Source organism: Sturnus vulgaris, chromosome 1 (assembly GCF_052056855.1).
Source record: "Sturnus vulgaris isolate bStuVul1 chromosome 1, bStuVul1.hap1, whole genome shotgun sequence".
NCBI lineage: Eukaryota > Metazoa > Chordata > Aves > Passeriformes > Sturnidae > Sturnus > Sturnus vulgaris.
In genome coordinates, this window is record NC_142243.1 from 63,860,207 (window position 1) to 63,877,866 (window position 17,660).

The window sequence follows — 17,660 nt, forward strand, 5'->3', positions numbered from 1 at the left end:
CTTCTAAGTAAACATGCTCCTTCCTCCTACACAAATTGAGGGATAAACAAGCATATTTTGATAATTGAGTTGAATATTTGAAATATTCATGAATTTGAAATAATTGGAGTATTTGAAAAATAATGAAATAATTTTACTATACAAGTAAGTTGCAGCAAACTAGCTTCACTATACCTAGTGGATCAATTTCAAGGTGAAGGTTAAAGTTAGGTTTCAGAGATATTGCAAGTTTTGAACGATTTCAGCTAACAGAACTTTTCCTAACTGCTCACTCTTGGTGACAAAAAATGTTCAACTAGTAAGTTAACAGACTGCTGTCAAAGTGGCATCTTCTCAGTATACAGCTCTAAAAAAAAAGTATAAACCATGAGAAAAATAAATCTACACTAAGATAAACTCACAAAACTCTAAGACTGATATTCAATCGCAAATTCCTCTTCAAAGGGAAGTCAAACTTTCTGTATCAAGTACATAGAACATTAACAAAATTACTATAATTAAGTTTCTCAACTGTGGAGCTGCTGTAGAAGGCGTGAACAAAGAAATCAGGATGGCACTTACCTCAGAGCTAACTTTTAGTTCTGGGACACTGTGAACCATTGATACAGTTGCTGTGGATAATGGCACGCTCTGTTTTCCATTCTTGCTTCGTATCCTAATCACATAGGGAAAAGAAGCGTCACATAAAAGAATAACAGTTTAGTGAAATATTAAACAGACTAAAATCTGTAGTCTCAAACTAATCACCACCAAAAAAATGATTAAAAAGAGCTATTTTAACTAATATACTCTTCCAAATTCCTGCTAATGTAAGTTACTAGACAAAATGGAGATCAAAGAAGCTCACCAGAGAAAACCATGCAAAAAGTCACTGTAGTAAGTTATACTTCCATACAATTATTTTGTGACACATGACGCTAAGATTAAACACATCTATGTATTGTTTTGCATCAAAAAACAAGCTATAAACTAGGCAGAACTACCAAGCCACTCAGATTTAAAATACTCTACTTCTTTTTAGTTTTTTTGCAATCACTCAGCATGCAGTTATCTACTCGTTTTCCAAGTCAGAGTATGAAAAATATAAGCAAAGGATAGGCAAAGTTACTCCCTGCACACAGAATGACTTACAGGTGACCGCTGCTTCAAAAATACCATCCAAAAAATCCCCTTACATGCTCTTCCCATTGGAAGAAAACAGAGTGAGGAACTCTGTATGCTTGTGCCTATTTTATTTATCTGTATACTATACACACAGTCTTACTAGTACACAGAAGTGCACATATACAGATAGCAATACAGAACAGGTGTCATCCTTGAGTGCATACATATATGTGAGACAGTGTGTGTGAATGACCATACAAGTACATTGAAAACTGACCAAGTAACCCTGTATAGGATCCCTTTCACTAGCTCACATCAATCAATTTATTGGGAATTCTGACCTCTAATTGATGATTCACCAATACTAAAAAACACTACCATACAAATTTTGTCTTAGGTGACACATGCACATGCTTTAATTTTCCGATGTATCAGTCCTATCAAGGACAAGATTTGGTATCAGAACTACAACAAGAGTTTAACTTAAACCAGATTTCATTTTGTGACAAGCAAACTGCTGAGGAACAACTGGACTGAGCTGAGTTGAGACAGACAACCACAGATAGGTATCTTTCCCTGTACCATAGTGTACGGCAGCTTTGATGTCCAGGAACACAAGTTTTTATTTGGTCTAAAGTTTACATGTATATTTTAGCATCTTGCATCCTTTGCTTCAGAGTTCAGAAAACTTAATCTATAACCCTAAGTGGCATTTTAAGTGAGCCTTCAAAAATTATTAACCATTTTCAGACCATTAGTTGAATTACTACTAAGAACGCTGTACTTGTTTTTCTCCAAGCAAGAAAAGCATCAATGCCTTTGAATTGTATTCTGATGTAGGCTCAGCAGTCATAACACAGTATTTCAGATGTATAAGCCATTTTGTATAAAACGAAGACACAGACATAAGACATAGTAAGAAGTATTAAGTGAAAAAAACTTAATTTGCTGGATACCTTGAATTTGTCTGGATTTATCATAGGAAATGATAGCAGTAGAGCAATGTTTGACTGTATACAAACCTCAAAGCAAGTAATCATTCAGGACAGATAAAACTCTAATCATGATTATCCTAACTATGTTTGCCAAATAATACTTGTTTACAAAATATTAACTTTTTATTTAAAGTTATATTCAAACATTAACTAGGCTACTTCTTGCATAGCACTCTCAATATTCAGCTCACTTGCACTGGTTTGTGGGATGATGTTCACAAAATAATTCTTAACAATGAGCACAAATTAAAATGAAACCAAAGTATTTCCAGCCAAATGGAATGAGTATGTAACATTAATTTATAAAATCCAGGCAACTATACAGCTTGTTTTAGAACAGCTGTTGAATTAGTAATTTGATATGCATAAGAAACATTCTCTTTACCAAGCAATGAGACACAGCAAAGGAGAAATACAATTATCTTTTGAATTTGGTTTCTTTTTTGCCTAAGGCTTAAATTCCTTTAGATCCATGGCAGAATATTTCACAAAAAAATTGCAAACAGTTAAGAAGCCTCAAATCGAAAGCACTGGAGACAAGCTGGCTCCCATTCAGACACAGTACAAATGAAGCAAGTTCATATGAACGAGACTGCTACTACCTCTCAGCTATTTGCACCTGCACAGATAAAGCTCTCTGGTTTACTAAGCAAGCCACTGTTGACACACCATACAACTCTCAGTCTCACTGGTGAGTACATGGAAAGCAAAGTGTGATGAGAATTTACCTCTCTACAAATGCTCCTTATATTTTCTACCTAAGTTACCCTACATGACCTCCGTGAAAAAAGACACACACAGTTCTTAAATCCTAAATGAGTGGAGACCTCATTTAGAGCAGCCTTCTCTATACAACCTTTAGCAATGTGAAAGGCCTAAGAGAGACCTGGAGAGGAACTATTTAAAAGGAAGTGTAGAGACACTTGGGGAATGGCTTTAAACAAAAAAGGGTACGTTTCATTACCTGTAAGTATGAATTGTTCTCTGTGAGGGTGATGAGGCACAGGAACAGCTTGCCCAGAGAAGCTGTGGATGCCCCATCCCTGAAAGTGTTTAAGGCTAGACTGTATGGGATCCTGAGCAAGTGTGTCAAGTGGAAGGTCTCCCTTCTCATGGCCAAGGGGTTGGAACTAGATGATCTCCAAGTCCCTTCCAGCCCAGGATATTTTATGACTTTAACAGATGAGAGAAGGAAGAACTTGAGTCAGAAGCAAGGAGAAGTTGGAAAAAAGAGCTGGTAGTACTTACTGAGTTAAATCCTGGCCACATTCTGCACACAAGCCTTTCATAACAACAGGATGGCTGCATCCTTCCAGTCTCACCAAGACAGTCCTGAAAAAGATGTAGGCATTTCATTTACAGAAGGCAGATTACAGACACGTATATTAGTAACCCATACATTGAATGAATTCAAAAAATAAATTCTGGTTATGACTTGAGTGTCAGGCCCTTAAGCTATATGCTTTTGCCACAACATGGAAAAAAAGACAACAATCTAAATTTTCAAATTATTAATTTTCACAACTTTAGTATATGATTCAATGACTTCTAAAGTCAGTTTCTAACCACAGTTTAGCAATGAAGGTTGATGAGAATGAGTATTGTTTGTGCAGAAATAGTTTACTTTCACTTAGCTACAACTCCCCATTAATACCCTACTGAACTATACAGTAATGAAAACCAAATGTGGAAACTTCAACATCACAGAACAGCTCAGGGTCTCTTCTTTTAAAATCAGAGTCCAACCATTAACCTAACACTGCAAAGCCCACCACGAAACCATGTCCCTAAGCACCACACCTGCATATCTTAAATTCATCCAGGCATGGTGTCTTGACCCCTTCCCTGGGCAGCCCATTCCACTGCTTGACAATCCTTCCCGTGAAGAAATTTCTCCTCATATCCAGTATAAACCATCCCTAGCACAACTTGAGCCAATTTCCTCTCCTCCTACTGCTTGACACTTGGAAGAAGCAACTCCCACCTGGCTACAGCCTTCTTTCAGGCAGTTGCAGAGGGTAATAAAGTCCTCCCTTGAACTTCCTTTCCTCCAGACTAAACACACCCAGCTCCCTCAGCTGCTCCTCATCAGATTTGTGCTCCAGATCCCTCAGCAGCTTCACTGCCCTTCTCTGGACATGCCCCAGGACTTCAACGTCTTTTTTGTACTGAGAGGTCCAAAATTTAACCCAGGATTTGAGGTGTAGCCTGATCAATACTGAACACAGAGGCAGATGAGTTCTATACCAACTTCATCTTAGTTTATTATTTTCACAGCAGATATATATGGCTTCAATCATTTCATAAAAATATTGAAATTTCTGATCCTTAAGCCTTGACTGACAACAACTTTATTAAGAAATAAAGACACAGGAACTGATATTTTATTCTTTCTTTTTACACATGGCTAAACCAAACCAAAAATTAGAGCTGGTAACAGAGAAATGTTACTTTCACTACTCCAAACCCTTTAGAAGACAAATTCTACTTTTCAGTTTAATAGTCCAACTAAAGTATTCCTCATCCTATTATCAAAATTCCAGCTCTTGAAACTATCATTTTTTATTTTCCTTCAAACACTTAACAGTTACTGTAAGAGACTTGTCTTCTTCATCACAGATGGAGAAACTGGATCTTTCAGACTTCTTATTTTAAAAAATTCTAATAAGAAGATATAGTTCGGCTACTACAAAATTTCACCAACTCTGTAATAATGAGCTACAGCATCTCCCTAATATTAAAAAAAAAATTAAAAAGTCAAGCAGCTAAATAAAGACCCCAACCAAAAAGCAAAAAAGCCCGACAAAACCCGAGCTCTTTCATAAACTGGCTGTAGTAAGTGTGGCTTCAAATCTGTACTGCAATAAACAGACTGCAGCATGTATTTCACAGAAAGCAAAATCAGTCTTCACTTTTTAAAAGAATTGCACAAGTATTTTAGTGGCACTTCACTAGTGGCAATTCACTGCGTGATTATTTAATGGATTTCACATAATTCAGGTCTCCTCTCATCCCCCCATGTTTTCCTTATTTCATTTGACTCCCCACTTATTTTGACAATACGTCTATCTTGCTGTCTTTTACACTGATTCACTCCTAAGCTCCTTTTTAGGCTACCAATACACACTAATGACCATGTCAGGATTTTTCATCCTCACCATGTGTTCAGTGCATGAATCAGAAATTACAGACACACCTAAATGACCAAAAACCCACCTCACGGTACAAGCTACAGAAACATGCTTAAGAGATTATAGTGACTGAGTTTATACCCCAAATGAATTAGTTTTGAATAGTTCAGAAGAAAAAAGCCTTTCAATGCCAGCTTAGAAGCCACAATATCTCTAAAGATCTGCTATTTTGCAATCAAGGTAATCTTATACTGCAGGTATGCAACAGGAGAAGCTGGCATATTCCTGGGCCAAGATGTGATTCAAAATTGGACATGCAAGAGGAAAGATTTTTATAAGAAAATTAAAGTTCTAAATTATTAATTGATACTGTTCCTAAACAGCACCTCTGTACCCCATCTAATACCAAGCATGATCAGTAAATAGCAGCTTTGCCCCTGCAAAATCTAAACATACCCAGAAATCCTGACCACACTTGGATATGCTGGAGATAATACAAAGAGTACATGATACAAAGTCCTCAGCCATATTGTTCTCTGTGATGCTTAACCCAAAGGACAGAGGAAGAACTCCAGAGCCCTGATAAACTTGTGAGCAATATACAACCAAAGGGTCAAGTTCCAATTAAAACTCTCAGGATCTTAGGCAGACTTCTCTCAGGGAAAAAGCCCAATGCTACTTCATGCTGCAGAAAGCAAGCCTGAACTCTACTAAGGCCCAAGGCACACTTAAATTTTAGACCTCAAGTAGAATGACTTATTTTAAATTTCACACCTGGAAGCTCTCCTTTTACTGTTGAAGTGAGGGATTTTCAAAATGTAATGGCCAAAATCAAAGCAAATTATCAGACAAAAGTGAGCTGAATCGAAGTGTGCAAGCCTGCACACTTTTAATAGCTGCATATACCAAACAGGTTCAGATTTCTGCCTATTCTCTTATCTGGGTTGTAATTGAAACCCACTTAAAAGAGCAGAGCATTTCCCGACTCCATTTCTACAAAGAATAAACAGATTCCCCTCCCACCCCCTCCTAATATGAAGAATTACAGCACACTTTACTGCTGGCAACATTAACAGCATCTTCCTCTTCTTTAGGATCCACAAGGTGATAAGCAGAGCTAATTAGCTACTTCAACAACAGCATTCCAAGGAAACTGCCAAAAGATTCAAAATCTTTTTCTAGTTTTACAAACTGTCCCAGCTGTGCAGATGAGCTAGGTGAAGCAACTGGGCAAGAACCACTGCGCTGTGACAAGCAAACTTCATCTTCTGAGCAACCGTGGAGGTGGTAGTTCATTCCAATAGCCAGCCTGGGTATTGCTAAATGACTGCAACGGAACCACAAACTACCCACATGGTTTCTTCGGTATAATGAAACTTGAACTAGTAAATAAGGAAACCCACTCTGGGCCCTTCTTCACATTCCTTCCAGATGTACTTGTAAACAACACTGAAATTAGGAGTGCCATTATGGTAAAATTTTATTTTTTGTGGCCACAATCATGAATAGGAATAGATATTCACCAACAGCCTCAGGATGCAGGTGACCATAAGCTCATCACTGTTCTCACAGTACTTCCACATTTACATCCTGTTTCCAAACCAAGTCTTTTATGAATATCTGCTTCAAGTCAGCAGCATGGTAAAAAAAGCAAAAAAAAGGGGCAGCTGGCCAGCAGCAGCACACGAGTACAATGGCCATGAGATCTCTTTGTAGCTGTCTTTAGTAAAGCTCTATATTGTACAGATATTCAGCATAACACAGGTTATGTGTTATGTGTATGAACACAGAGGTTCCCTCTGCTACTCAGAACAACTCCAACCTGACTGTACATTAATCATGGCATTTTATTACAGCTTGGCTTCACTTCTAGAGGCAACAGCTCCAATGTCATTCTGCCAGAGAAAGGCAATGGCCTACTTTCTTTTAGCTTGCCTATTTGTAAAGGCTAGCTTGGACAACTCCAAGTCATGGAAATTTAAGTTTTATTTATTATCTTAAAGTCTGCTTCGAGGTATTATGCACTGGCATTGAAAATGTAGTGGAATATAGTGCAAATTTACAAGATGAAGCTACCACCCTGCACTGACTTGTATCTCATGCGAGTGCTGGCAGCCAAGCAATTGCTGGGTTTCCTCAGATCTGTCTGGTATAAAGCGATGTCAAATACCACAAGAAACACACAGACCAAGTTGTCACTGTAATCATTTAAAGCTGCTGTCCTCAATCTGACACCATATGCCCTTCCAGTTCACATCAGAAGATATGAGCGTACTAACACAGCAAAAGGAGATGCTGGCATGCAAGTGAACAGAAGTCGCAGCCCTGGTTCAGCAGAATGCTCAAGGGGGTGTTACTGGCAAACTGTCAAGGGGTAAAAATACCAGATGAACACACCTTCAGGTCAATGATTATTAATACCAACCATTACTGAATCAACCAACAGATCTAGAACAAATATGAGCACAAAATCCTTTCGTTGTCAGATGAAGATAGAATTAACATAAAGCCTACTTCTACAGTTTCATTAGTCAGATTTCTGAAACACTGGCATTTTTATTTGCTTGTACCAGAACAGTATTTTGTGGTGTGTCTGCAGCATTTAGAACCCCTGCTAAGAGCCCTTACAACCAATTTATATCAAACCACAGCCTTTGTTACAAAGGACTCCAGTTTTTTAATAAGGATGCTTTCAAAGCCTGAATCATCTTAGTCTTGCCATGTAAGAGTATTTAACAACTGGATTTATATATTTATTTATTTAATCCTCATTAGTATCGCTGAAGAAGTAGAGTTTTTGAATAATTGATTAAAAATGCCAAGGATTCACAAGGACACATGGCCCTTGTTGCTACAGGCAACACATGGCCTACAGCCTCTTCAAGCTGTTGGAGGGAATGTCCACTACAGCAGCCACTTGACTTACACTCAAGGACAGCAAACACAGACAGCTGCATTTCAAATATGCATGAACCCCAAAGACCCAAACAAGTCAGGCCTTTTGCTAAAATACCCCAAAACCCAAACAAAACCCCCATACCCTAGCCTAGAGAACTAGGTAACAATTGATGTGTTAACACAGAAAGCACAGCTCACACTTCAAGGCATCATCTCAGTTATCCAAAAGTAATGGGGAAGTCACTGGTCTTAAGATTATCTTTCCTCTGTTAAATACAGACTATTCACAACTAGGAGTTAAAGTGTTAGAACTTTTTTCTTCTGCTTTTCAGGCAAAATACCTATACAGGTTTAGACTAAGGTCATAAATGCCAAGAGAAACACAAGCCCAGTTTCTGGGTTTTATTTATAATTAAAAAAACATTCTAAGCTTGAATTAAGTCTATTTCCATGATTTGCAAGACATTAAGTATTTCCATTTACTTCTGGAGAAGAGTTCACATTACAAGCAAGGAGATAACCCTCTTTCACCTTCTATGAAGTCATCTATGAACAGCTTCTTGCACATCTCAAAAAGCCACTGCTTAGAGCTAACAATGTCTAATAAAAAGGTACAAAAAACCTCCAACAAATGGGCTTGCAGTGCTCTTTGCATAAGATCTAATAAATCTTTCAAATATTATTTACAATGTCTTTTTATTTAGAACACTTTAAACTGGAAGTATTATTATTTAGGAGAATTCAAGATTTTTTTTTTAAAGGTAAAAATACAGTTCTCAATGCTTTTACATAGAACACCTTCAAAACAATGAAGTCCACCCAGAATGAATTCAGAAGTGGGAAGATGCAAGCCTGTAACTCTGTAACTTGTTTCTTTATAAGTACTAATAATCACAGAAAATAGGCTGTCATATCTTAGTAATTCATTTAAGCAACAAACAGTTCTGCAGCCCACTCCCCCCATTACTGCTGTCAGCTGCTGATATTACTTTTATGCATTTGCTTTTCTATTGCAACTTGTCTGACTTCAGTGTTGGCAGTCACGCAGCAGTTCTCAAATACCGGCTGCAAAACTCCACCTGAGAGTTGAGGAACATCCACCTGACAGCAGGACCAATTCAAATCTATGCAATGAACCCTGGCAATCTAAGTGGTACTTATTAAAAAATTTGAAGTGGTTGAGTAGTGACTATACAGTACAGCCTTCTAATTGACAGAACAATAATTAACCTAAACTTGAACTTTTCTCAAACCACACTTGAACTTTCACATCAGTTACTAAAGAATGGTACTTGCAGATGAGCTGCTGCAAAACCAGACAATAGTCTTGGACTAATCCCACTGCTGCCTAATTTTTTGGTTTTTCAGGCATACACCTCTCCTTCAGATCAAGGCACATAATTTCCCCTTATCTCAAACCAATTTATCACTGCACTCCTCCTACACCCAGTCAAGATCACCTGTAATTACCAGAACAGATCTGGTTTGCCTCCTGCACCTGTAGGCTTACACCTAGATAAACAGCAACAGATGAACACCAAAGCAGCCTGGACACCAAAGCAGAGAAGGGTGACTGAGAAAGAGACAGCTTCAAACACGCATACAGAGCTGACATCAAAGCTATAAACATGGGCTTTACTTCTTCCTGTGCAAAGAAATCTGGGAGGATTCTGTGATCTCTCCTCCTCTGCCTTGGAAAGCTGCATCTATTAATAGAATATTACACTTGCCCCAAACATTTTATCACCTTTCCCACTAAAACCACGCACTTAGACAACCACAGTCCCTTTGTCTGTTACTTCCAAACAACAAATAAAACGGGAAGAGGCTTACTGCAGGATGCACAGTCCTCAAGTCTAACAGCTTCTTCCCATCCCTTCCCTTTACAGATACTGTGGCAAACTTCTCTGGGCACTACATCCTATGTGCTGTCCTCTGGGACGTGCTGTTAAACTAAATGAACACACACAGGAAAAATTAACAACTTTTAACACCCTTATGAGCAATTACGAACCAAACTGTCCTAAGTTACACCACAGTGTTCAACGAGGAGCAGTAGCTCCACATTTGACAATAACCATACGACAGCAACAGTGTCATGTGAGCCCAGAAATCCAACACACTCTGAAAGCAGAGGATAATAGCTTAGAAAGCTGCCCATCTTATAAAATATAAGTGTAATAAATATCTGTAAGTTAATTAAGTTCTCCTGTTGACCTATGCTTTCATTGGCTAGGGCCACTTGCCCCTCCCCCCCCGCCCTTCTGTGAAAATGAGAATCCACAGCATTCACTCCACTAAGCTTGGACCAAGACCATTTGCCTTTCACACCTTTTTGAATGCTGTGAAGTCTTAGATGTAATTTTTAAACTAAAGCACAAAGATAAAGCAAAAAAAATAGGCATTATTCAATATTACAGTATCAAAATCACTGTCTTACACTACACTTTTTCTTAGAACAGTTGTAGAAAAGCCATTTAATGTTGTTTTTTTAAATATACTAGTGCAATAGTGACCTGGCAATACCTCAACTCTTGCCTTAAAAGAGGAAGCATTTCCTTTAACACAGCAATACTGCGCTAAAGAAAATCAGGGGAACCTTTCCATCTTCCAAAGTCGTTTTAAGACCAGCAGTCTCTCCTGGTGGTAACAGTCCTATCCTTCCCCTATTTACAATACCATAGATCTAACTTCAGCAAAATCAAACCTAGACAAAATGTATAATCAAAATCCTTAACGTGCAATGCATTACCAGCTCTCCAGGAAGTAATTTCATGCTCCCCTATATACTTTACAAGGCACCTATTGCCAATTCAGCCATCCATATATGGTAGAAGACCTTAAGTTAACCTTTAATTTTTTAACTATGCAAAACTGACATCCATAAGAATGTTATATAAGTGACAACTTACAATGAATTTTCTATTATCATTTTCCAGAAGAGGTCCTAAAATTTAAAGGCTGGCAGCTCTTTACTAAACCTTGAGGCTAGTTATGTCCCATCTGAAAATATTTTCATATACTCTGTTGACGTTTAAAAATTTGCAATACCATCACCCCTTATTGACTTTTATTTAGCGAGTCTGAATGTTTCACTAGCCATTTACCTAAGGGGAGTCTTTCACTAGGTAAATCTGGCCTTGAAAATCCAAACAGCTGTGATCCCTGCTAGGGCAAACCCTTACGTTCACACCAGGGTCACAAAATCAGAAAGGGCCAAGTAGGCATGCAAGTGGTACTACTGAGATTGCTCAAGAGAAAAAAAATTCTTTGGGTCAAGACAAACTTCCAGAACAATTCAAAGCTAAAGTCTTGTCGCTCTCTTCCTTCCTCAAACGTCTCCAATCCCTCCCAGGACAAAGGTCTATGTACCAGGCAACATAAAAATTAAAGGTGTCATCGCAGTCCCCCTGAGAGAACTTTTGTCCCTAAGTTTTCTCTTCAGAGAAGAACAATTACAGAAAACCATATGGGAGTTGTTGAGAAGAAACAACATGCACATTTGCCTTTGAAAAAGACTGGTTTTCTAAAAAACTCTAGTACTGAAGTAAAGCTCAAAAACACCCTAAAGAAACTAGACAGCAATAACTAAAAAAGAAAATCCATTGCCATTTGGGTAAAAATACAATCTATTTCCAGCACAGATATCTACAAACCAACATTTAAAAAACCTGCTGTAGCCCGCTTGTAGTTCTACAATGGGATGCATGAAACAGTACCATGAGCTACCTCATTCTGTCTGCTGGCCCATACACACACACACGGCAAAAAGTCCTTGAGCTCAGGTAAGATAAGCAACTCATAGTACAAAGAGAGCAGAAAATTTCCTAGCTTGGGAGAAACCTTGTAAAGATAGTCTGTAGTAACATTCTTATCATACAAAGTGCCAAACGGAACATACACAACCTCAAAAATGTTATGCCCCAGTGTTGAGATGTCATTTATTCTCTTGACTCTACTGGCATTTACACAATCACTTTGATTTGACCTATGGGCTACTGCTGAAAGGAAAAAATTACTACCCCTTTGCCTACACAACACTCCTGTTGAAGCAACTGAACAAAATGAGGGAATTTATTACTATGGACCATTTTACAGGAGATTGGGCGGGAAGGACAGAAAGAAAAAAGATGAGAAACCAAACCATCTTTAACTACATGATTTCCAACACCCTACTCAATGCAAGCTGAAGGCACTCAAGTTTGAGCATCCCTTCCAGCCAACACTCACATTAGCATGAAGCAATTAGGAAACCACACAGAAAAGAAAGCCACACAGAAAAAGTGCATACACGAGGCTGCTACAACCACACTAATTGGTAAACTGCAAGCCCGATGTCTGCTTCCAGCCAAATCTGACTGAGCAGCTAGATCCTCTTAGATAAAGAAGATCCTACAAGTTTTGTGAAAACATGGCCATGTAAAGAAAAAAACCCTTGTCCTCTGTATTCAGTACAATGAGCTACCTTGTGAGCTTCTGACTTGCTAGGTGCCTAGGAACAGGAGAAAGAGAAGACAATGAAAGACAAAAGCCCTCGTTTAGAACTTGCATCTTTTTCACTATCCAGTTCAACCAAACATCAGAGAGACAGCCTTCTTTTAATGTTTCTTAGTATCACAGTATATGTCAGAAAGGAGAGAGGGAAAAATTAAAAAAAAAAAAAGAAACAAGACAGAAATATGCATACTGAAACTTACTAAAAAAATAATGGGATTCAGGCATGAAAAGGAATTAGACAAGACATACAGTGAATTGAGATTGTTAAATATTATTCAACAATCCTCAGTGTTTGGCACTAGACTAGTAACTTCATTAAGTATTTGCCAGGATATTATGAAAACATTTGTATCTTATAAACAGCAAGGTGTTTTACCTGTAGTTTGTTAAAAGTGCCACCACTTTAAAATAAAGTGCAATTCGTTAGCATTTTATTCTTCCTGGAAGACTAAGATGCATGGTACTGGGGTCTGGGGTTAAGTGGACAGTAAACTAGGCCCTGAGCCTGTGTGACATTAGATAGCCAAAAAAAGATATTATTTCAAAAATATATAATCAAGCTTCTGGCACAAAAAAAAAAATCAAGCAATGACACAAAAAGTCTACAGTTTTAGAGGACAAATCCCCACCTCTTTCCTGCTATCTTCTCCAAAACCAAAAACGACAAGTTTTGCTTCACTAGGATCCAGATAGTTTAAACCAGATTTTTATTACAACACAAATATTACTCTGTATAAGAATGTGAATTTTCGCTATTAAAGGTATGTGGTAAGATACAGGTAATAAATATTTCAGAAGACTCTTTTAATGTGAGCCAAACGAAACCCCTGCAATAGTCTGTCCCATCAGTAGGGCAATCATTTTACATTAGAAACGCTTATGTAAGTATTTGCATAAAACATTAATAACTGACCCAACCCAGAATCCTGCCACACCTGTAGCACCTTCAGAATTATTAACTTTGATGGGTAACTGGCACTAATAATACACAGAGCAGCACAGGATTTTTGGCGTTTTATTTGTTGCTCCTACTACACATCAAAATTATACTTCATTAACATCAAAGGCCTTTCATTAACTGCTTCCTGTACTCCCTGTTATTTACAATCCTAAAAGGTTAGACACCTTTCTCTCTCAAGTTCCAGTCTGACATGTGAAGTCAGCCTACCTCTGCAAGAATAAGTAAAAGCTACCTAATGCATTCCTGCCTTGGGCTCTCCCCTGAGAAAGTTTGCACCTTGTCAATGCTAAAAAGTGGGTAATAACACCGCAAAAAAATTAAGTGCTATAAATGTGCAAAATTAATTTCATGCAGCAAAAGACTTAATCTCATGCTTAATAAGAAAGAAAAATAATCAAAAGTTATAAATGTGTCTTAATTGGGAGAGACTTTTGCTAAACAATGTCTTTATTTCCAGAAATATTATGACCTGACATAGAAGAAAATTCAGCCACTCATATTGTTTATCCCGAAATAAAAAGGTTTGATCAGCTTATCGTCTCTTGTTCTAACGAAAAGGAAAAATATTTTGAATAGAAACAGTACTTCTACAGTGTTTAAGGGCTGGACAAATACTTGCAAATATCTTTGGTTCACAGAGAATTCAGTGCTAAATCGGCCAAGTCAATTCTTCTGATGGCACCTACCATTCTGGAAAGTCTGGACTACAAAAAGGGCATCTTCTGCAGATGATGAATAATGTCAGCTATGTTACTTACTTTAATCACACCTGTGTTTTAATAAGGCAAAATCTTAACACATATTGAAATATTGTTGATAGTCAGTGAAATGGTACTATTTCAATTCCACAAAATGGGAAGCCACAGGCAAGAGATTAAATGCTTGCCAAAAAAAAAGTTTAAGTGACCAAAGAAACGCAGTCATGTCTTCAATTGTTGACCAATTCTACTACCCTTAGGTTATACTTATTCTACCTCTTCACCTGAACCTTTCCCTTGCATTCACCCAGTAAATACGACTGCAACATGCAACAGAGAAGCTTGACTGAAAGGTCAGAATTCCAGAAATGCAACGTCTAGCAATGGTCAATATAAAATACAATCCTTCAGTCATGTAAGATACAAATATTCCAGAAGCTAAGAACAATGGTAATAAAGAACACCATTTATTTTCTAATTGTCTCAAAGCAAGGACTTGCTAATTACAATCAAGTGACTCATGACTATTCAGCCCAATAAGAACAGTGTATAAAATTTGGTACATTCCAGTCCATGAAGTTAACGTTGAGGAAAGCTAAAACTAAAATGCTGCTACATCAGCAGCAGACCCAGACTATTTTAAATTGATCACATTTTTCACTTAGAATATTTTTAGTTTGGTTTTCTTTCCAAGTGCTTAGCCAATACAATGAAAAGACCAGACAAAGTTATCTCCATTTCTATTCAGTGCTAGCAACAGGAACTTCATCATGCATATGGCACTTTAGAAATTTCAGTCTGTACTTTTAAGATCTTTTTTAGTCTGACCTAGCATTTACCCTACCTTTGTTCTAGATGAGGTAGAAAGATTGCCCATGCTGCACCAGATGCAGTAGCAGAATGCTGATGTGGCACAAAAGGAAAGCCACCTTATCTCAGAGCTATCTCTATAGCAAGAAACACACAGATTGCACCTCCTCAGTAGCATATTATATGACTGACTGATACAAAAATGCATCAGACTGATTTTTTTCTTGAACCTTTGAGACACCCCTATAGATAGATGTTTTGCATAAACTAGTAATATCAATCAAGAAAGTTTAGGCCTGGCTGCTCCCACCTAAAAATCAAGAGAACTGACACCGAAGAAAACAGCTTGCTGTCAAAAAACAGAGGAAGTAGATTGTTTAACTAGTTTCCTGTTGAGAAAGAATAAATCTGCTTAAAGTACAGGGTAGCAGGCTATTTAATCTAGAAATCTGCCCAATTTAATCTAGAAATCTGAGCAGCCCACTATCTATCAGGCATTTAGGAACTCAAAAGTCAACAAACATTCAGCCTTATTAAGACAAATCATTGCTAAACTATATAAAAAAAGTCTTTTGTAAGTCCCTTGCTCTTCTGAAAGTTAAAATTACAACATCTTGGTTATATTTCTAAAGCCTTATGCATTAAAACATCTACAGTATTAAAAACATTTAGGCTGCCAATATGGTGTGCAAGGGACTTAGTAATTTTAAAATGCCTTGCTGCACTGTTGTTTCCCATTAAAAACCCTCTATTGAGCACAAAATGATCTGTTTGCTCCCCGAGTTCTGCACCAACCTAACCGCCAAATTAAAAGAGTATGTTAACACGGGGAATAACTTTGTTTTTGTGCTGGTGACTGTGCACTAGAAGAGGCTCCCCAGACTCTGGAGCCTCCCTCACTGCAGATATCCCAGAACCGTGTGGATGCAATCCCGTTCAACATTCCCTAGGGCGACCCTGCACGAGCAACGAGGCTGGACCAGGTTAACCCACTGCGGTCGATTTCAACCTAACTCATTCTGCGATTTTGCCATTTCCAAGTAGTGTTTCCAGTAAGAGCAGTGTCAAGAGAACCCCGACACAGCAGGAGGGATGCACAGCTCCCGGAGACAGAGCTCACAGCGAAGGGCTCCGCTCTGAAACACGGGAGTGGAGCATGACCCCATGGCACCTCCCCGGCCGCGTCCTCCTCCTCCTGCTCGCACGGCAGCTTCCCCGCGCAGAGCTCCGGGGGAAGGGCCTTTGTGAGCAGGGCCCGGCCCGGCCCCCTCGCAAGAAGCGCGAAAGCCGCGTCCCGCCAAGGCCGCCCCGGCCCGCACTCACCCGGGAGCGATGACCTGGCCGGGCCGCGCGCACAGCTCGCGCACCACGCCGGGCCGCTCCGCGCGCAGCCTGCGCTCGGGGCCGCCGCGCTGCGGGCGAGCGGAGGCGCCGCTGGCGGCGGGCGGCAGCGGGGCGGCGGCGGGGCCGGCGGGGCGCGGGGCGGGCGGCGGCGGCAGAGGGGCGCAGAGCGCCAGCACCGACCCGATCTGCACGGCCGCCCCCACCGACACCTTCCACTCCAGCAGACGCAGCGGCCGCGGGCCGGGAGCGCGGATCTCCGCCACGGACGCCGGGCCCTCCGCTCCGGGCCCGCCGCCCCGCTCCGGCCGCTCTTCCATCGCCCCCGGCCGGGAGCGAAGGGTGGGTCGGGGATGCCCGGTAGTATGGCAGGACCTAGCGCTGCTGCCGGGAGGGGGGCGGTTCGGGGCACCCCGATAGTCACCGGTGGCGCCGACGGCGGCGGGGTCACGGCGGCTCCGCGCATGCGCCGCACCGCGCGTCCGGCCGCACTTAAAGGCACAGGCGCGGGCGGCCCGGCCCGCGGGGCGGTGCGGTGAGGAACTACAGCTCCCGGCAGCCCTCGCGACCCCGCCCGCCGGCCCCGGCTGGCGTCACAGAACCGGAATTGGAGAATATCCCGAGTTCGGACCCACGGGTATCATCGTGTCCGACTCCTGGCCCTGCACGGAGCACCCCCAGAATCACATAATGTGCTTGAGAGCGTTGTCCCAAGCCTTCCTTGAGCTCTGTCAGGCTTGGGCTTCCCTGGAGAGCCTGCTCCAGTCCTCAGCCATCCTCTCGGTGAGGAACCTGTTTCTAATATCCACCTGTCATTGGTTTAGCCCCAGCCAGCAGCCACGCCCTACGCAGCCACTTTCTCACTCCCCCACCAGCAGCACTGGGGACAGACTTGGAAGGGTAAAAGGTGGAAAACTCGTGGGTTGAAATTAAGACAGTTTAATAGAAAAAGCAAAGGCCATGCACACAAGCAAAGCAAAACAAGGAATTGATTCCTTTCTTCCCATGGGCAGGCAGGTGTTCTGCCGTCCTCAGGCGAGCAGGGTCCCATCACATGTAACAAGTTGGGAATATAAACACCATCACTCCAAATACCCCCTGCCTTCCTCCTTCCTCCCTCCACTTCATTTACTGACCATGATGTCGTGTGGTCTGGGATATCCCTCTGGTCAGTTGGGGTCACCTGTCCTGGCTGTGTCTCCTCCCAGCCTCCCAAGCACCCCCA

At 40.4% G+C, this 17,660-nt stretch overlaps 1 protein-coding gene across 1 annotated transcript in view; it reads right to left on the reverse strand.

Annotated features, from left to right (window-relative positions):
• The window catches only part of CTDP1 (CTD phosphatase 1), a 99,301-nt gene extending 82,531 nt beyond the window's left edge, over positions 1–16,770 (reverse strand). Inside the window, exons 1-3 of the mRNA XM_014877703.2 lie at positions 16,418–16,770; positions 3,348–3,431; positions 562–655 (exon numbers count right to left, since the gene is read on the reverse strand). Of these exons, the coding sequence (XP_014733189.2) occupies positions 562–655; positions 3,348–3,431; positions 16,418–16,755 (516 nt within the window). The 5' untranslated portion in view covers positions 16,756–16,770. The remainder of the gene's footprint in view (positions 1–561; positions 656–3,347; positions 3,432–16,417) is intronic.
• Positions 16,771–17,660: the final 890 nt, after the last annotated feature.